General features: G+C 50.8%; 1 protein-coding gene across 1 annotated transcript in view; it reads left to right on the forward strand.

Moving 5' to 3' along the window:
- Positions 1–21,566, forward strand: part of PPA2 (inorganic pyrophosphatase 2) — a 560,296-nt gene that overhangs the window by 281,162 nt on the left and 257,568 nt on the right. Inside the window, exon 6 of the mRNA XM_086962038.1 lies at positions 6,367–6,453. Coding sequence (XP_086818164.1) covers positions 6,367–6,453 — 87 coding nt within the window. The remainder of the gene's footprint in view (positions 1–6,366; positions 6,454–21,566) is intronic.

Raw genomic sequence — 21,566 nt, forward strand, 5'->3', positions numbered from 1 at the left:
TCTTTCTACTCAAAACCTGCTCCAAATCTTCCTTTACAGAAGTTCTATCCTCATTTTCTATTATTTTTTGATAAACTCCTCCTGGACCTGAGCCCTAGAAACTCCCTCTTCCTTACACATTTTTGTAATCTTAAACTTTTAATTCTAATTGCCAAATACTCTACCTAACTGCTGCACTTGTAAAACCCTTGACTGTTCTTGTAATGGAAAAACATTGAGGTATTCCTCTCAATAGTCATACTGCCATTCTCCAAAATTGCCGCTGGAGGTTTCTCTCCAATTTTGTTGCTTGCTATACTCCCAAATCCAAAATGGCGGCCCATAAGTGTGGTGCCATAATCACACCGGGTGCACAGCTGATGCAGGGAAATCCAATTTGTGCAAGGAAGCTCGTCCTTCCTCTCTGAAAGGGCGCTGCCAGCTCTACTGTGGACCTACGAGAACCTGAGGCCTGTTTGAAAAACACAGCTCTGCTCAACCAACAGCCCACTTATATTAAGGTTCTAAACCTATTCCCTACAACTTTGACTTCTAAACCACATTAAAGAAGTAAAACTCTCTCCACACTTTCTATCACATTAAAAAAGCTGACATTAGCATTTCTACTAAGATTCTACTAAGCTGACATTAGCATTTCTACCAAGATTCTTACTCATACTAATGTGAATGATACTTATCTGTCACAGAGCAGCACTGAATAGAGGAAGAGTGCTGCTTTGCTGGGGTTGATCTAGTTTGTGATGTTCTGATTCTGGAATGTTTAATGTGGTTTATATGTTTGCTTTAAAATGGCCTCGATGGAGTAGGAATAAAGAGATTACGAATCGTGCTAGCCTCTGGTCTTGACATAAAATCCTTTGAGTGAGAGCTTGCAGCTGTGCTGCCAGCATTGTTTGCGTACAGGGCTCTGGCTTAACAATGCCCCATTATTACAGCAGGGAAAGGAAGATATCTTTCAGGATGATCTGAGCATGATGAAGTGTCTCCTGGCGAACACACATGACCCTCATGGACTCAAGACTTGGATGTTCTAACATAAGCCAACTCTAGCCTCTCACTTTGTAATCTGCTACTTATTTGGTATCACCACCTCTGGTAGCACATGGATGCCTTTTTTTGTAATTACATGCTTTAAATATTGGATAAATACATAAATGAAAATAATGTTCAGCCACTGGCGGCTATTCTCCTGGGCTATCAGCATACAGGGCTATCAGCATACAGATATCACTGCTGATCAACACTTGATAGGGCTGACACACCCGGTGGCTGTGATAAGGTACAGAATGGGACCCCTGTCCATTCTCTTTGGGGTGAGCCCCACTCCAGACTTGTTGCTCTAAACCACAAGCGGGGAACTCAAGGCAAGTGTAATCCGCAGTGCAATGAAAAGGAATACTTTTTGTTCTGGCTCACTTAAGCCCCCTTATCATAGTCCATGACCTCCTGACCTCTTTTTTCAGTAGTCTCCCACTGTTAAAGAAGACTATACCTCACATACTGACACCACTCTCTTCCACCTTATGCTGGCCTGCTATCCAAACTTCAACCTATTTTTTATGTAGGACGTGTTGTATGTGGTATGAGAGAAGTATGCAGGAAGTGTGCATGGGGACTAATCCTCATACGTGGTGTGTTTGCAGGGAAATATAGTCCCCTTTATAGGGCTGCCACCGCTAGCGTATCCAGGTAGCTGGTGGATGCAGTGTAACCGTTTTCCAGGAAAAACGTTTGAGATGCCTGAATGAGTGAAAGTGCCTACAGAATTCTGATTTCATACTAACCGCAACCAGTACATGAAAATGAATGAGATGTGTGGTAAAGGAAGATGCAGAGTCCGCTTAGTAAGTTAAGATCCTTTATTGCAGGTTCCTTCCAGGTTAGATAGACAGATCAAGATTGTAAGGAAAACCCCACCAGGAGCCAGCTGCTAGCAGCTCAGCCTGAGATGACCAACTGCCACAGTAAGTGAGAGAGAGACACTGTGAGCTAGAGGGACACCCAGGCATTCTATGATGTCACAGATAACATAGTACAGTCTAGCCAGAGAAGAACAGTGGAGAGGACATTTACTACACATCCTCTTCCCTTATGGAGTAAGAGCAGAATAAAGGAATAATCGGCAATAATACCTTAAATGCAACAATCAGCAGGGAAGTACACAATTGAGATGAACCAAAAGTAATAATGTACAACATGAGATGACTTTAGCATGAGGTATCATTAGCAGAGAAAAGAACAAAGAAAACATCATTATGTCACAATATGCCTCATCCCCCTCCCTTAACGAAACAGCAAGGTTTCTTAAAAAAAACAAGTTAGCTGTTGACACTCATAACCTCCCCACACATGGGTACACCACAGGGTAAACACCCTAGAAACAAAAATGAGTGTAGACTGGGAGAGACACAATAGGGGTAAGACTCACTTAAGATAACCCAAGAGAGCAAACCCCTTTGACAAGAATTCACCAAAGAAAGAAAAAAAAACTACCCCTGATTAAGATATGCTGACACTAAACGTATGATAAATACACAACTCAAAATCTTACCAAAATGAAGCCCTGGCCAGTAGCTGCAAGAAGGTAGACTCCGACAAGAACATAGTGCACAAACAATCTCCACCAAAGACAGGGGACAGCGCATAGTATGGAGAATGGACTACCCACAGACACTGAACCTCCCATGAAAAATGGGCGTTGACTACCGACAAACGCACAACCTCCCCTGAAAAGGGTACACCGCAGGGTAAGCAAAATAACCCTGGGACGGAAAATGGGGCATGGACTACCCATAAACACTCCACCTCAAAGGGTACACCGCAGGACAGTAATCCTGGGAATAGACATGGGGCATGGACTACCCGCAAGCACCCAACTTGCCCTGAAAAGGGTACACCGCAGGATAAAGACAATAACCCTGGGACAAACTATGGGGCATGGACTACCCACAAACACCAACTTCCCCAGAAAAGGGTACACCGCAGGATAAAGACAATAACCCTGGGACAAACGATGGGGCATGGACTACCCACAAACACCAACTTCCCCAGAAAAGGGTACACCGCAGGATAAAGACAATAACCCTGGGACAAACGATGGGGCATGGACTACCCACAAACACCAACTTCCCCAGAAAAGGGTACACCGCAGGATAAAGACAATAACCCTGGGACAAACGATGGGGCATGGACTACCCGTAAGCACTCAACCTCAAAGGGTACACGGCAGGGTAGTAATCCTGGGGGGGAAAACAAGGGGCATGGACTACCTGCAAACAAACACACAACCTCCTCTATGTAGGGTACAGACATAACATCCCCCTAGAAGCAAAATGGAGGGATGACAACAGACATGCATATACCCAAAATGCCCTACATAGGGTACACAAGAAGGTCCTAGAACACCCTAGAAATAGGCACAGACTACGCACACAACACACAACCTCCCTTAGATAGTGTAAACCTGTTAAACACTAAATACACCCCTGCAGAGACAAGTTAAAATTACAAAAATGAATTAACACCGGTGAGCGACCTCTCACCCGGGATCCAAACGCCCAGACCATATACCAAACAGGATATACATAAAGTCAACTTGCTGTGTCCCAGTAGAAGGCTTGCGAGTCGATGTATTGACAGAACTGGTGTCCACAGTCAACGCTGAGTCTTGCCACACCAACAAAGTATCAGGCCGTCTATTGGATGCCATAACTGAAGAAAAGACAAGAGATGTAGGGCTTCACACCCTCTTCGACTGAAACATCGCCATGAAGCACTGAAATGCAGGTCAAAACTCTTTTTTCGCCAAAGAAACAGAGGTTTTATTGACACACGTGCACAGAGACAGTCGCCCTCAGATCCTTTCCCCTTCCGGTTGCTGCTGGCACCAGAGCTGGATAAATACGACTTTTGAGTACAACAACGCTGTACGATAACTGGGAAGTGTACAGAGCAAGCTGTTGTCGTGGCAACTAAATTGAAGACAAAATAGCCGCCACGTCGAACGTAGCGGCGTAAGAGGCGTGAAGGACAAGCTTAACGTGTCTCCAAAGGAAGGCGTCACAGGCGTCACAAGAGCGGAGGAGCTCGCTACGTGAGAAGACCTTCACCAACACCTCGAAGCATTCCAAGACGTCATCAGATGGACGGGAGCACAGAAACAGAGGAGATGGCTGCCAGCCAACCGTCGGCCAACCGTCATCAACATACAGAACGGTGAGTAACTGAACATGGCAAAGCGCAGTGAAACAGTAGGCTCATGCTGAAGCTGCGCTGTATTTACGCGCTGGTGAATAACTTCCGATGCTTAAAGAGCTTGCACACAGAAGTTCCCATGCGGAGCAACACGCAACCAGCGAGGAACCAGGCTAATGCGCAGCAAGTAGCGAGTTCTGGCGTTGTAAAACGATACAGTATAGATGCAAGAACTCACCAGAGGGAGGAAAGATCAGAAACATTCACCGCATTTTTCTCTGATGCAGCCAATTGACCACTTCACCTATAAATTGCAAGTTTCTGCCAACGCCTGACGCTTCCCAGACTGGATGAAGGCCAGATGAAATAAAGCATACCGCAGGCCTCAGGGAAGAGTAATGCTGGAAAACTTTTCGTAGACAGGAGCAAGGTGACAGCAGGCAAAATAGTAACAAATGCCCAGGTTGCAGGCTGTTCAGACACACGCAGACATAAACCTAAAGACACACGCCCAGGGTGCATGCTGTCCAGGTGGGATAGGACACTGGTGGGGTCAGCTGGGCGTTACCTTTGTCTTATGTATAATTTTCACAAAGTCTTTAGTTCCTTTCTTTAGTTCCTTATCTTGAAGTAGCTTTCCTAGTGCACAGGTAGGTTCATCCTCTTCAAAACGTCGCCAAGTTGTGGTAAAGGAAGATGCAGAGTCCGCTTAGTAAGTTAAGATACTTTATTGCAGGTTCCTTCCTGGTTAGATAGACATATCAAGATTGTAAGGAAACCCCCACCAGGAGCCAGCTGTTAGCAGCTCAGCCTGAGATGACCAACTGCCACAGTAAGTGAGAGAGAGACACTCTGAGCTAGAGGGACACCCAGGCATTCTATGATGTCACAGATAACATAGTACAGTCTAGCCAGAGAAGAACAGTGGAGAGGACATTTACTACAAGATGGAAGTTTACTGAAGATTTTCAGGCAGTCAAGCCCTGTGAAGGTGAGGCTGCAGACACGCTTCAAGCAGGGCAGCCATGTGAGGCTTTAGCTCTACTGTGCTTCACTATTGGGCACTTGAAAGGAAGATATAATCCTGGAGGATCCAAACACGAAGGATTCGCTCCTTGGGAGCAGATAGGACACCCTCCTGGGAAGTAGACAGGACCCTCCAGATCCCAAGAGCCGAAATTCTTAATACAAGCCACTGCATCTTCTTACGAGGAATAACCTTTATATGAGCTCCGGCCATTATGCCCGACATCCATCAGTAGGTCTCCATTCTCAAAAAAAGAACATTCTACCTGATATCCCACCGACAACTGCCTCCGCCTTCTGTGTGTTCCCTCTCCCTACCAGCTCTTTTCTCTCTTCCTTCTGTGAGAGCGCACACCTTGTTAACAGTAGGGCTATGAGAGCTCTGTTGACAGCAGCCCTGATGCAGCCCAGAAAGAAATGTCTTGCCTAGGTCAGTCTGCACATACCTGGCCGGACAAACAAGATGGTGGTTGGTGGCACCGGGGCTTCTCCTGCCTCCCTTTACATACTCCATGTAGGAAGATGTGGAAGGCGGGAGAGAATGCGCTTTGTCAGCTGCCATTCAATTTCCCACTTTATGGAGATCAGGGGAAAACAGGGGATCACCATATGTTCAGACATTGTCATCGGAACCAGGTGTTACACTGCTAGAACGTCAGTACATCAGCACAGGGAGTATCCATTTCATAACCATTATCCTGCGAAGAGGCATCCAAGGGAAACCCTACACGAGAACAAGTTTCTCATAACATGGCTGTAATATGTTGTGTGCATTTTAGTAGTGGCCAGTCACAATGTTTTTACCATTCTTGTCTCTTCCCTCCTTTCTCTTTTTTCCATTTTCCTAATCTCGCTCATTGTGTTGGTTTGGCCATTGGAATGTTGGTTCATGACTAGATCTAACTGTAGTTTGGGACCTTTATTCTGTATGGGCTCCCTTATTGATGAGACTCAATGAAGTTTGTGGTTCCTTCACCAGTACTTTGATATTCAATAATGGCTGCCCTCCAGATGCACACTGCCTGCTTACAGTATGATTATTGCACAGGCATGAATGGCTCTGTGTTGTTTCATAGTCTAGATTTGTGAAGTGAAGTCTTCTAATTATGCTAGGTCCTAACCTTCTTTGCTGGTTTCCATTTTCAGACCTGGGAAGACCCGCATCACACGGATAAAGAAACGGGCTGCTGTGGGGATAATGACCCCATTGATGTATGTGAAATCGGCTCCAAGGTTCGTTTTAGTGCCACCTCTTATTTCTAGATTAACTGCGAGCGTCTGATGTGGCTCTTGCAACACGCCCTGTGAGCGATGGCTCGTTGGGGCTTCTTTCTGAAAAGGGTTGCAGATTAAAATTTTTTATTATGTTTCTGTTTTTTATTAGCACTAAGCGTAACAGAAAAATATTTTGGGGGGTTAATGTGTTCAGTCTATCAGTCATTTGCAGTGCTGAGGAGAAACAATCTTATTTAGTGAAGAAGCATTTGGATTTAAATAACTATGCATTGTTAATGAATTGTTTAATAGGTGGAAACGTCCTTCTAACAGCCTGAAGGATACAAAACATATAGCCATCCGGATCATCCTTTATTCGAAGTGAAGATTAAAAAGGGCGGCTCATCTTTTGTTTAAAAAAATGCTTGAATTTAGTAGGCTGTATAACATACATAGGCTTGGAACTGGACTTTAAGTTTGAGAGAAAGAAAATTAAATACATGGATTATGGATCAAATATACAAAGTGTCTTTTGTGAACAGAGCTTACTCCAGTATTGGAGCTTTCATAGATTCACATGCCTGAATCATTCCCTGTCGTCGAGACGGGAGTCTCCGGTATAAAAAAAAGCAATACTTAGTGTATAGCAAACTGAAAAGAGGCCTAGGCCCCTTTCGCAACCCATAACCCTCGTTATGTAAAAGAGTCCAAACTTTCTCTTGACCAATCAGATCTCCTCACCCTCTAGAACACTCCTGAGAGAACCCTTTGCCCCTCAGATTTTCTACCGCACGTTGTGCTAGGGATTCTCCTTTGAGCTCTGCTCAAACTCAGTTTTTTCAGCCTGTTTGAGGAACTTTGTTCTTTCATCTTCAGTTAGATTTGGTAATACTGTGGACTGTCTTCAGGTAAATTTTTTATAAATGTCTGGGAAAGAGAAGAAAGGTCTATTTAGAGCCTGTGCTACTTGTGCAAAGAAGAGGCTTTACACAGATGACCCTCATGCAGACTGTATTTACTGTCTATACCCTGATCACCAGGCCATGGACTGCAAGGTATGTCGCACTTTCGCTAGTGAGACTCTTGAGAGATCATGAGCGACACCTTTTGATATGGCTTCAGAAGCTAAATGCCAGAAAGGAGGTTATCTCTAGTGACGGCGATGAGGGATCCTCTTCTACATTTAGGAGACCTCAAAAGAGAAGAAAATCTCCTCATACTCATTCCTCAGAGGAACGTCCTGGGAAGGCCCTCAAAAAGACCACTCATGGGTCTTCTGGGCGCAGTCCTTCAAAATCTCCTCAACCTAAGGAAAAGGAGAGTAAAAGACACACTTCTGGTGAAAAATCGTCAAAAAGATCTACGTCTAGGCCATCAAAGTCACCTCCTAAGGTTGAATAGCCCTTCAGAAAGCCATCTTCTATGCCGCCTGAGGAGAAATCTAAAAACCTACATCGTCAGCGGGATCGTCGACGAAGAAACCATTGTCGACGACGTAGATAGAGGTGAAGAAAATTGTAAAGTCACCATCATTGCCTATTGCGGTGTCGATGGTGGGGTCGATGCCGGTAACATCGATGACAGCAGCGGTGACGACGACCATGTCGACGATGGGATCGTCGTCAACGGTGACGATGATGGGTTCGGCGACGAGAACATCGATGACGGTTACTATGTCATCGACGACAGAGAGCGCTCTATGCCTGGTGTCGACGCCAGCATCGGCGACCTCGACGACGGGCTCATAGACGAGAGAAATTCCAGAAAAACAGCTGATTGTCCATAAGAAGGGGATTACGCCAGAGGTTACCTCCTCGAGCACAATTACTCCTCTGGTTCCATCACACCTACTGGAGGAGGAGTATTCTGAAGAGGAGGAGGATGACGGGCCCTTTGGTTATGCCAGTAGTCCATCACAACTACATGTAAAATGCCAGGAGGATGATTACAAAGAGGGATATGGAGAGTACAAGAACCCCTCGCAGCAACACTATCGACAAGGGTCCCAAGAGGAAGTGGTTGCTATGCCATCCTCCATGGTGATGGATCTGCAGTTTATGCTGGCAGACTATAAAAAGAGATTTCCTCCGACAATAGCCTCTCAGGAAATTCCCATTTCACACCCACGATCCATCCCTGCTACTCCATTCAGAAGCAGAGAGTCACTACAGGAAATTACACCTCCAACTCCTCAAGTTCAGCACCACCAGGATCCGGCTACCACAGACGATGATGACCAGGAAGAGGGAGAAATAACGGATCCCAACAAGAAATGGGATGACTACCTGATCCCATCTGCAGCATCGCCCACACCAGTACCTGCTGATTCCCTACCGGTGGATATCTGTGGATTCCATAATTTAATGGAAAGAGCTGCAAAGAGATTCCAGTTTCCAATGGCTACGACACAGACGGAATACTTCCTCTATGATTTTAAAGAGCCATACCATAAGTCGGTTCGATCTATACCAATTGTCAACCGTGTGTGGGAAGAAGGCTTGAAGGTGATGAAGACACCGGCGACTGTTACACTTGTGCTCGCTAGACTGGAAAAGAAATATAAGGCCCCTTCGGACTCACCAGCGTGTTTACTGGGTCATCCTAAGCCGGACTCAGTAATTTCCCAGGAGGCGCAACAAAAATCTAAGAATCCATCGGCGCCTATATCTGCACCTCCTGACAGGGAGGGAAGACGTTTAGACAATGCTGGAAAGAGGTTTTTCCACCATGTCGGCTCTCCTCGTTAGAGCAGCGAATGCCCTTGCCATTCTAGGCAGATACGACATACAGATGTGGTGTGATATGGCTCCATACATGGACCTAATTCCGGAGGACAACAGACAAGAAGCGAAAAAAGTTCTTCGGGAAGGAGAGAAGACTTCGGAAGAAGTCATCGAATGTGCGATGGACATCGCGACCACAGCCTTTCGTTCCTTGGAAGGTGCTGCAGTCCTGCTACGCCAAGGTTGGTTAAGAGCTACTGCCTTTAGACCTGAGGTCCAAAGTAAGATTCTAGGTCTCCCATTCGACGGAGAAGATGTGTTTGAAAGACAAGTAGATGAGGCCCTTCAGGGTATCAAGAAGGATACAGATACAGCGAAGGCCCTTGGTACATTACAATAAGGTGCCCTTTCGAGGAGCCCGAGGAAGAGGCCAACCATCCTATAGAGGCGGTAACCAACAGGGAATATACCCCTCTTATTCATCATCATCATAGCAATACCGTCAACAGTACGGGCAGAGACAGTCAGGGAGCTGTCAAGGAAAAGATAATAATAGAAGTCCATGACAACCTCTGGTATCCGGCTTCATGTATTCCTTCCCCTCCACAAGTTCCCCTGGGTGGAAGAGTGACATCCCATCTGCATCATTGGCAGACAATAACAACGGACAAATGGGTCCTCAACATCATACAATTCGGACATATTCTAGAATTTCTTCAGTCCCCCCTTGCACTCCACCTACAGGTCGAGAGCTCAAACATTTATCTCAAATGCGCCGGGAGATTCGGACAATGCTCCAAAAGGGAGCAATAGAACCAATGCCGATCTCCCAGAAGGGGAAGAAATTTTATTCCCGTTTCTTCCTGGTCCGGAAGAATGCTCTGCAATGGCGTCCGATATTAGACCTAAGATCTCTGAATACTTACCTCAAAAAACAGTCCTTCCGGACAGTGACCCTCCAAGACATCCTACTGCTCTTAAACCCAGGGGATCATATGACTACCCTAGACGCACAAGTTACTACTTGTGTAACGATATATCTGTAAGAGACATTAGTTGGTGATAGATTCCTTACCTTAGAATATCCCCAGGCGTCAGACTGGATCCGGAAATGTTTGCGTAGCAATACCCCTGCGCGTCGGTAGGCGTCGTCTGCGGCTCCGCGTCCGTCGTCGGCGTCGTTAGAGCCGGAATGACGTCGTCGGAGTACTTGGACGCCGCCCATGCGCGCTGACGTCAGTTCTGATACACAGCTTTCCCGCGCCAGATACGCAGAGCCATGATAGAACCAACACTGGTGCCATGAAACTAGGGCCCTGAAAGGGGATGACCTTAACCCTAGATATCGGTTCGCAGAACTGGGAGGATGGGTGGGTCGGTAAGGAATCTATCACTAACTAATGTCTCTTACAGATATATCGTTACACAAGTAGTAACTTGTGCATCTGAAAGAGACACGTTAGTGATAGATTCCTTACCTTAGAATAGATACCCCAGCAATACCAACCCCGGTGGTGGGTCTGCGAACCAATAATCACACCAGAAAGTCCTGGAGGACAGAACGGCCAAAGAAGCCATCCCTCCGGACATGACTGTCCAGGCAGTAGTGTCTTGCGAACGTGTGCAGCGAGGCCCACGTAGCTGCCTGGCAAATGTCCTGTAAGGGGACTCCTCGGCCCAAGGCAGTTGTTGTTGCCGTGGCTCGAGTGGAATGAGCCCGCAATCCAGCAGGGGGCTCCTTTATGGCCATGGAGTAACATGCCTGAATACACAAGATGATCCACCGCGAAATGGTCCTCTTGTGTACCGCCTTTCCCTTCTTCGCGCCCACGTAACCAACAAAGAGTTGGTCATCCACCCGGAACTGGCGTGTGCGATCTAGGTAATGGGAGAGCGCACGTTTTGGGTCCAGACGGTGGAGCCTCTCTTCCTCTTTCGAGGGATGCGGAGGCGGAAAGAAGGTGGGCAAGGTAATGGACTGCCCGATGTGGAAGGCTGTGACAACCTTGGGCAGAAAGGAAGGTCATGTCCGCAACACAACCTTGTCCGGATGAACAGAGAGGAAAGGTGGAGTAGAAGAAATGTCTTCGTATACTTGTAAAGCGCACAGCTGCCCCAGCAAAGGGGTGTCCCGGCGCTGTATACCGCTGGGGAACCCATCCTGGCTTTCCCTGTGAGATGGTCCCTCCTGGGCATCTCCAAGGTGAATACAAGCATCCCTGGCGCTGATGGGGCCGTTAGTAGAGATTAAGCAAGCTATTGCCCAGAGTTGCTGAGTGGGACCCATGGTTGGAGTAGGCACCGAGGCGAGAATTATCGAGTCCGCTGACCCTGGCCCAAGACCCTGCCGCGTTGGGAATCGAACCCTGGTCCCGGGCCGACCTCTGCTTCCGGGTCTGTCGCCTCTAACCAGTGAGCCACAGCACTCCACGAGCCTGGAGCTCACTCACTCTCCTGGCAGAGGTGATGGCAACCAGGAAAGCAGTCTTAAAGGTAAGAAGACGGAGAGGACAGTTATGGAGCGGCTCAAAGGAAGCACACATTAGATAAGTGAGTACAAGATTCAAGTCCCACTGGGGCATCATGAAGGAAACAGGAGGGAACATGTGTGTGATGCCCTTCAGAAATCTATTTACAATGGGGGACTTGAATAAGGAAGGCTGATCAGGTAGCTGTAAGAAGGCGGAAAGAGCAGAAAGGTACCCCTTAAGAGTGCCCAGAGCAGAGCCCTGCTGGGCAAGGGAAAGAAGGAAGAGTAGAACTTCAGAAAGGGGTGCAGAGAGAGGGTCCACAGCCTTTGCTGTGCACCACGTCACAAATCTGTTCCACCTGCAGGCGTATACCGACTTTGTGGAGGGACGCCTGGCTGCCAGAATGATATCACAGACTTCGGGGGTCAAGTCAAATGGCCTCAACTGCCGCCGCTCAATCTCCAAGCTTGTAGGTGGAGACTGGACAGGTTCGGGTGCAGGACCGTCCCCTGCTGCTGCGACAGAAGGTCCCCCCGAAGAGGCAGACGAATCAGGGGATCGACTGACATGCTGAGTAGCTCGGAATACCAGTATCTTCGTGCCCAGTCCGGAGCCACAAAGATAACCTGGGCCCGGTTGCGCCTGATCTTCTTCAGCACTCTGGGCAGAAGTGGTATAGGCGGACAGGCGTACAATAGACCGCAACTCCACTCGCGACGAAAAGCGTCTCCGAGCGAGTGCCGCCTTGGAAATTCCAACACGCAGAACTGATGATATTGCGCGTTCTCTTCTGTGGCGAATAGATCTAACCAAGTCTCTCCCCATTGTTGAAAGAGGCCTTGCGCCACGTCCGACTTCAGACGCCATTCGTGATCCATCATGCACCAACGGCTGAGTTCGTCCGCCCTGGCATTCAGAGAGCCTGCCAGGTGTTGAACCACCAGGGTCACGCCCTGATGTTCCAGCCACTGCCAGAGGCGCAGAGCCTCCTGGCAAAGGGTCCACGACCCCACCCCGCCTTGTTTGTTGCAGTACCACATGGCGGTGGTGTTGTCCGTGAACACCTACACTGCACTCCCCCGGACAGAGGGGAGGAATGCCTTCAGTGCTAGACGAATCGCCCGCAGCTCCAAAAGGTTGATATGGAGCCGGGACTCCGCCAGAGACCAGAGGCCTCTGATCTCCGCCTCTCCCATGTGGCCTCCCCAGCCCTGGAGGGACGCGTCCGTCACAACCACGTGCTCCGGGTGGGGTAGGGAGAGGGATCTGCCACTGACCCAGTTGCGGTCCGTGAGCCACCACTGCAGTTGTCTCGCAGTTCCCTCCGAGATCAAGACATGGTCGGACAGGTTGCCCTGATGCTGGGCCCACTGAAACTTCAGGTCCCACTGCAGAGCCCGCATCCGCCACCGGGCGTGATGCACCAGAAGGATGCAGGAGGCCATCAGCCCCAGAAGCCGCAGCGTCAACCTGACCGAGACTCTGGATAACGGCTGAAAGATGAGAATCAGAGCCTGTATATCCCGAACCCGCTGTTCGGGAGGGTAAACCCGAAACTGCGCCGAGTCGAGAACCACTCCGATGAAGAGGAGCTTCTGAGAGGGACACAGGTGCGACTTCGGCACATTGATGGAGAACCCCAGCAAATGCAGGAGGTCGGCCTTAGTCTGCAGGTGGCTGACGACTGTCTGGGGCGAGCCCGCCTTCAACAACCAGTCGTCTAGGTAGGGGAAGACTGACACCCCTAACCTGCGCAGATGAGCTGCGACCACCGCCATCACCTTCGTGAACACCCGTGGGGCGCTGGTAAGGCCGAAGGGGAGCACGGTAAACTGAAAGTGCCTTTGGCCTACCGTGAACCGCAGGTAACGCCGGTGGGCCGGCAGGACGGGGATGTGGAAATAAGCGTCCTGCAAGTCCAACGCTACCAGCCAGTCTTCTGGGTCCAGGGCAGCTAGGACCTGAGCCAAAGTCAGCATCTTGAACTTCTCCTTCCGGAGGAAGCCGTTGACGTTCCGCAGGTCCAAGATAGGGCTTAGGCCCCCTTTGCCCTTCTTGGGTACCAGAAAGTAGTGGGAGTAACATCCACACCCTACTTCTGGCCCAGGAACGCGCTCGAAGGCCCCCTTGGCCAAGAGGGCCGTGACTTTCTCTTGCAGAAGTTGCAAGCGATCCCCCGACACGCGGTGGCATTGCGGTGGCATGGAGGGAGGGGTCGCCTCAAAGGGGAGGGAGTAGCCCCTTCGGACGATCTGCAGCACCCACCTGTCTGACGTGATAGTGCGCCAGTGCGTGAGGTGATGGCGAACCCTGCCTCCCACAGGCGTCACATGGGCCTGAAAACTCGGACTAGGAAGGTTTTGAGGCGGGTGCTGTGGAGGGAGGTGTGGACTGGCCTCGCCTTTGTCCCCGACCGCCGCCACAGCGGTTTCCACGGCCGCCACCGCGCTGTTGAACATTCTGCGGCGCGTGGCTGGCAGCACTTGTGGGGGCGCCCCTTCCGTGGCCACGAAAGGAGCAAAAGGCACCCGTTTGCTGGCGTCGGGCCGAGAGGCCCAAGGACTTGGCCGTAGCCCTGGAGTCCTTAAAACGTTCCAGCGCATGGTCTGCCTTGTCGCCGAAGAGGCGACGGCCATCGAACGGCATGTCCAGAAGTGTGGCCTGGACATCGGCCGAGAAGTTGGAGGACCTCAACCAGGCGTGGCATCGAACCGCCACTGTCGTTGCCATTGCCCTGCCCAGTGAGTCCGTAGTATCCAGCCCACACCGGATGGAATAACGCGCTGCATCTTGGCCCTCCGCAAGAGTTTGGGAGAGTTTAGCCCGGACCTTCTCCGGACATTGTGGCAGCACGTCCGCAACCGCGTCCCACAGAGTGTGGGTATAGCGGCTCAAGAGACAGGCGGTATTGACAGACCGCAGCCCTAAGCTTGGGGACGAGAACACCTTCTTCCCGATCTGTTCGTATCTCTTGGATTCCCTGTCGAGTGGCAGGTGGGGCAGACGCGAATGTGGTCTGGGAATTGGAGGCCTGGATGACCAGGCTCTCGGGGTGGGATGGGTGCACAAAAAGCAAGGGTCGCCCGGGGCCGGGCGGTAGCGTCTGGAGCTCAAGGTGTAAGGCCTTGGCCGCCCTCGTCAACACTACACTATATGTAGACCCCTCCTCCGAAGCCATGGTCGGAGGGGAGACAAATCCAGTTTCTGGCGAAGTGTCAATACCACTGGCCTCCCCAAGCTCATATGCCCAGTCCTGTTGAGACTGGCACTCCAGTGCCAGAGGGTCCTCAGACCCCTCCCAATCTTCCTCGTCGCCCGTTTCCTGTAAAACAGGATTAGTAGACGGGGCCTCCTCATGGAAATAAAAATCTCCAAAGGCCGTCGGAAGCGGCGCCCAGCGGCGCCGTTCCGGCGCCAGAGTCGGACCGTAGGGAACATTGGGGACGGCGTCCACAGTGGGCGCCGGGGGCGACACCCGTGGGGCCGGCGCCGGTGAGGTCGTGAGGTCGACCGGCGACGATCCAGAAGCGGATCCAGTGAGGTCCTGCTGCGCCGGGACCGAAATCGCCAGCGGCGTCGGGGCCGAAGCACCCGACCCGCTAGGGCCTCCAGTCAGGACCGTTGGGCCCGGAGGCGCCACAGAACCCGACTGAGGAGGGAGGGACCTCATGGCCTTGAGGTACCGCTCGAGCTCCTCCGGCGTCGCGCCGTGCCCAGGGACCCGAAGGTGGGGGCAGGCGGCGACGCTTGCGACTCCCACGGAGCCGCGTGGGCGGTGTCGCCCGAGCCCCTGGCCGCATCGTGCGAGCGTCGGGGTGGGTCGGAGGAACGATGACGTCTCTCCGACCTCTCATGCCTCTTACCTGAGAACTTGGAGCCTGACGACCGGTGTCCACTCCCAGAGCTGCGATGACTCCGACCCCGCAGCCTGTCCCTCGACCTCCCGTGGGACCGAGACCTGGGGCGGCGCGGGGCCGACTGCCGGAGCTCGAGACGCTTTCGGGACCGCTCCCGCCTAGCCTTCGACGTCAGGCCCCGGCAGTCGGAGCAGGTGCGGTCGTCGGGATCGAGGCCTAAGCACTCAGGCACCGGTGATGGGTGTCCGTGACCGACATCAGTCGGTCGCACTTCGAGCAGGGTTTGAACCCGGGCATCGTACCGGCACCGATAGAGTCGAAGACTCGAAGAAAGAAATGATCAAAAGATCCAAAAGTAAAGTAAAAAAATGACTAGGGGTAGAGCTTCACCGGATCTGCGCTAGTTGGCGCAGAAAAAAGAAGAACTGACGTCAGCGCGCATGGGCGGCGTCTAAGTACTCCGACGTCATTCCGGCGCTAACGACGCCGACGACGGACGCGGAGCCGCAGACAACGCCTACCGACGCTATGCAAAAATTTCTGGATCCAGTCTGACGCCTGGGGATATTCTAAGGTAAGGAACCTATCACTAACGTGTCTCTTTCAGATTTTCAAGATGCATATTTTCATATCTCCATTCATCCGTCCCACAGAAAGTATCTTCGGTTTACAGTGGCCGGAGACCATTACCAGTTTAAAGTGCTGCCATTTGGCCTCAAGTCTGCCCCGAGAATGTTTACGAAATGTCTGGTGCCAGTGACAGCCTTTCTCAGAAAACGAAAACGCCAACTATTTCCATACCTAAACGATTGGTTGATAAAAGCACCATCGGAAACTTCAGCTTAGACCTCAACTATGGCATGCATACAGTTGTTTGCCGAACTGGAACTGACTTTCATTATGGAAAAATCCCTTCAGCCTTCAAGAAAGATCACATTCCTAGGGGCAATTCTGGACACCTTAAAGAACAAAGCATTTTCCGCCACAGAGACAACTGGGACTTGTAACTCTAGCCAAAGAGTTCAAGAGTAGAAAGTGTCTTTCAGTACGCAAATACAAATTGCTCCTAGTGACAATATCATTGTGCATATCTCTAATTTCTCTTTGCCGACTAAAAATACATCCATTGTAGGAGTAGCTGGATCTACAATGGCACCTGGCAGAGGGATTGTAGAGTAATTATCCACAGCAAATGATGAGCAAAGTAAGTTTATTTGTACAAGAGAAGCACTCCCTGCATACAGCTTAAGTCTCCAGGAGTTCAGCAGTAACTGACTCCACAATACAGTTGTGATACAGAAGACGTTAATAACAAACTGTACATGGTCTTGAGTGATGCACAATCAAACCACAATAACACTCGAGACATGTGCTTGAATAATAACACTGGCACGAGTCGGCACGAGTGTATGTAAAAGGATGCGCAAGGAAATACTCGCGCCGAGCATATGCTCGCGCTGACTCGTGCACGGAATACACAACAGGGATCCTTCGAGGACAAAGTGAAAATCAAGCCAGCTATACTGCAGGCAGTAACATGGTGGACACAAAGCAGAAACATCTCGGTGGGTCTTTCCTTCTTTACCGAACCAGCTCCATTGGTAATTACCACAGACGCCTCTTTGGAAGGTTGGGGAGGCAGTACTTCAGGAACTGCAGGTCAGCGGTCGATGGAAATTGCAGCAACAACAACTTTACATCAACTTGTTGGAGCTAAGAACAGTAGGCTTGACTCTGCTCGCTTTTCTACCAAGAATCCAGGGAAGGTCTGTTTTATTGAGAACAGACAACACAACCGCGATGCACTATCGCAACAAACAGGGAGGCACAAGATCACTCTCCCTGTCGCGGGAAGCAGAGAAGATATGGAAGTGGGCTATAGAACACAGAGTGTCTCTAAAGGCGGAGCACCTTCCAGGAGATCAGAACATCAAAGCGGACACTCTCAGCACACAGAAATTGACCTGCCACGAGTGGGAGATCAACCAGGACATATTACAAAGAGTCTTTGGCGAATGGGGAGTTCCGACAGTGGATCGGTTTGCAAAAGCCCAGAATAAAAAATGCCGGTTATTCGCAAGCTGGCATCACCAACGGGGGTCGTGGGGGAATGTGTTTTCGATGACATGGTCAGGCGTCTTTGCCTATCGCCTTTCCACCAATTCCCCTCCTGCCACTAGTGTTCACGAAGATAAAGAAGGAACCATGCAAAGTAATACTGATAGCCCCTTGGTGGCCCAGGCAACACTGGTCTACAGCCGATACCAGCACATGATTATTTAGGGCCTTTCCCCCTATAAGGCCTCCACCACCATTCTGGCAGTTGAACATTGTTCTATCCCAGTAGATGAAAGAGCCAATTCACAGGGCAGATCTTAAATTCTTATCCTGGAAAGTGGCCCTTCTGATATCTCCCACTTCAGCCAGGATAGTGGGGGAACTACAATCTCATAATTCAGGAACCTTTTTCTACAGTTCAGAGAGGACAGGATTGTCCTCAGGACTAATCCAAAATTAATTCCAAAAGCACCAACAGATTTTCATCTAAATGAACCGTTGATACTTAAAAGGTTTTTCCCTCAACTGTCGACAGCTGCGGAGAGAACTCTCCATTCTTTAAATGTTCAAAGTTGTCTGCAGTTCTACTTACAAATAATGAAGCCTTTCAGGAAATCTACCCAATTATTTGTAGCTTTTAGTGGCCAGAGGAAGGGGTTCCAGTTGTCAAACGGGGAACTGCCTGGTAGATTTCAAGTGCAATACACTACTGTCATCAGGCGGCTGGGAAGACGTTAAAAGCATGTGTTCATGCATATTTCACAAGAGGAGTGTCCACCTCCACTGCGTACCTATCCAGGATAGTATGCATACTTTCACCAGACATTACTGCCTTGATGCACCTGCAGAGAAGGATGTGGCAGTGGGACAAGCAGTACTGAGGAACCTTTTCCAGTAACGTTGAGCCTTCTTTACCATCCCTCCTTCCTTGGTTGGTGATATAATAGTAATAGTAATAGGGGCATTTATATAGCGCTGGGTTATTACGCGCACCGGCGTGTCCCCGCGCTTCGACCGCTGCGAAACCCTTCCTGGCTTCCCTGAGAGATGGTCCCTTAATGGGTATCTCCAGGGTGAGACCAGGCATCCCCGGCGGTCTGATGGGGCCGTTAGTGAAGATGAGGCAAGCTAGTGCCCAGAGTTGCCGAGTGTGATCGCTGATCAGAGTGGGCACCGAGGCGAGAGAATTATCGAGTCCGCTGACCCTGGTCCAGAAACCTGCCGCGTCGGGAATCGAACCCTGGTCCCGGGCCGTCCTCTGCTCCCGGGTCTGCCGCCTCTAACCAGTGAGCCACACTACTTCACTTCACTATAAGCACATTTTATTGCCATATGCTGTATTATATATGATTTATGAACATTTATCGATATATATTTATGTCTAGCTACTACTATTGTTAGATGACTTATGTTGCCTAGTTCATGGTCTTAGGTGACATAAAAAATGTGCTATGATTTACTGCTCACTATTTTGATTCAGGCATGTGAATCTATGAAAGCTCTAATACTGGAGAAAGAAAACAAGTTACTTACCTGTAACTGTAGTTCTCCAGTTTTGGAAGCTTTCATATATTCACATGCGACCCACCCTCCTCCCCTGAGAGGCTCACCTTGTATTTGGCACGAAAGGTGTCTATGGCACTAGTGCGCGAAAATCTGAGGGGCTTATTGTTCTCTCAGGAGTGTTCTAGAGGGTGAGGAGATCTGATTGGTCTAGAGACTAGTTTGGTCTCTTTTACATAATGAAGTTTATGGGTTGCAAAAGGGAAAGGGGCCTAGGCCTCTTTTCCGTTTGCTATACACTAAGCATTGCTTTGTTATATACCAGAGACTCCCATCTCAACGATGGGGAATGATTCAGGCATGTGAATCTATGAAAGCTTCCATAACTGGAGAACTACAGTATCTGAAAGACACGTTGGTGATAGATTCCTTACCTTAGAATATCCCCAGGCGTCAGTCTGGATCCGGAAAGTTTTGCTTAGCAATACCCCTGTGCGTCATTAGGAGGCGTCCTGCGGCTCCACGTCTGTCACTGGCATCATCAGCGCGAGACGACGTCACGGAGGGTACTTGGGCGCCTCCCATGCGCGCTGACGTCAGTTCTTTCTTTTTCCGTGCCGAAAGCGCAGATCCAGATTGAGCACGTACCTCCGTCATTTTTTTGTCTACTCTTTTGCCCGGATTTAAGTCTTGTGGGTCGTGCAGCCTTAACATGTCAGTGTCCGACCCCCCCGATGTGTGCCTCAACTTCCTGGAGACCGATCATGACTCCCGGGACTGTCGAGACTGTCGAGCATTGGCCGCGACAGACTTGCGTGAGCGGCGCCGGAAGTTGCTGGATGTCCGGCATTCCTCTCACTGCCGCTCCGGGTCTAGGAGCCGTTCACGAGACCGCTCGCGGGACCGGAGCCGTCGCTCTTTGGGCTCTAAGTCTAAGCCTTCAGATTCCGATAAGCGAAACCTTCAGATTCCGATAAGCGACGCCATAAAAAGAAGTCGAAGAAGCGTGTTCACTCTCCGACGTCCCCCCGTCGCTCCCCGGAGGCGGATGAGGCAGACAGGGGCTCCGCCCCTGCGGTTCCTCTGGAGCCAGGGAGTCCCATGGCTTACCCTCTATACCTGAATCTGTCGGCCACTCCCGAACAAATTCAAGAGTTTCTTGCTGGCATGGACCGCCTTTTTAGGCCCCGGGCTCCCGCCGGCACGCCTTCGGGCCCCGCGGTCCTGTGTCCAGATCCTGTTGGCACGGCGGCTCTGTCTCCTGCGCCACAGGCTACTGCGCCGCTGGCTCTGGCCCCGGCGCCACAAGGTGCAGCGCCGCCGGCTCCGGCGCCGCCCTTGGCTCGTCCCCAGGCGCCGCACTGGGTGCCGTTTATCCCACCCCTGCTCCGGTTCCCGGACCATTTTGTTCCGGCCTGGGATCCGAATTGGGATGCGGCTACGGCTCGGCCGCGGCTAGTGCCATTTTTGGCGCCTTTCCCGACGCCGTTGGTCCCTTCTGGACCAGCCGCCGCGACCGGCTCCCTCTACGCCAGAGCCGGACGAAGACTAGCAAGGGTCCGAGGACCCCCTTTCCCAGCAGTGTGGCTCTGAGCAAGATTGGGTGGACGAACTTGAAGATGGGGGCGAACTTGATGTCTTCTGACCCGGGGTTTGCCTCTCCTCCACCTACTATGGAGGAGGGTGCTTCCTATACCGTGGTGCTGCGTCGGGCTGCGGAGGCTCTCAATCTCGACCTCTCTACGGTGGCTCTTAAAACCATCCTCCTTACGGAGGTGCTCCAGACTGCGTCTGGGTCGTCGGAGCTGCTGCTCCCTTTCAATGAGGCCCTCACCGAAGTCCTCTTGGGCACTTGGTTGCGACCCCCAACTGGGGCGCCGGTGGATAAAAACGTCGCTAGGCGTTATCGCCCATCGCCTGGTGATCAGTGGCGGTCCGTCCATTGGGGGCGTTGGGGCGTTGCCCCACTAGCCATGGACGACCGCACTTGCATTGAAAGCCAAAGGTATCCATCTGATCTGTGCTGTCTGCAGCTGTCAGCTCAGCTGATGAAAAAATAAATCCGAGAGCATTGTGCGCTACCGGCCCCGGGACAAGCCTGACACAATCGGGCATCGTAGGAAGTGGGCTGTGGCCGGGGGGCGGGGCTGCAGCATAGAGAGTGACAGGCATCGCACGGCGCACGCGCAGGCAGAGTGAGAATATCTGAGACAGTAAATCAACAATGCGCAGGTGGGATCCAGGAGTAGTTAAAACTTCGACTGGCCCGCGCATGCGCACAGTAGACCTCCCCCCCCCCCCCCCCCCCCCCTCCTTCTCGAGACACTGGCACAGTCAGGTAGTGACCCGGGCCCCCGGTCTCATAAATGGGCAGATAGTATCCTGCTCGTAGCCCAATCCTGGCGCAGTGTTGCTTTAACGCTGCGCCAGGATTGGCTGCTGCAGCAGGATGTGTCCGCGCGTTGGTGTTGGCTGCTTTGCTGAGGGGCTGCACTGTATGGCCAATCACCATATGGCTA

This window comes from Lissotriton vulgaris, chromosome 3_1 (assembly GCF_964263255.1).
Source record: "Lissotriton vulgaris chromosome 3_1, aLisVul1.2, whole genome shotgun sequence".
NCBI classification, from domain to species: domain Eukaryota; kingdom Metazoa; phylum Chordata; class Amphibia; order Caudata; family Salamandridae; genus Lissotriton; species Lissotriton vulgaris.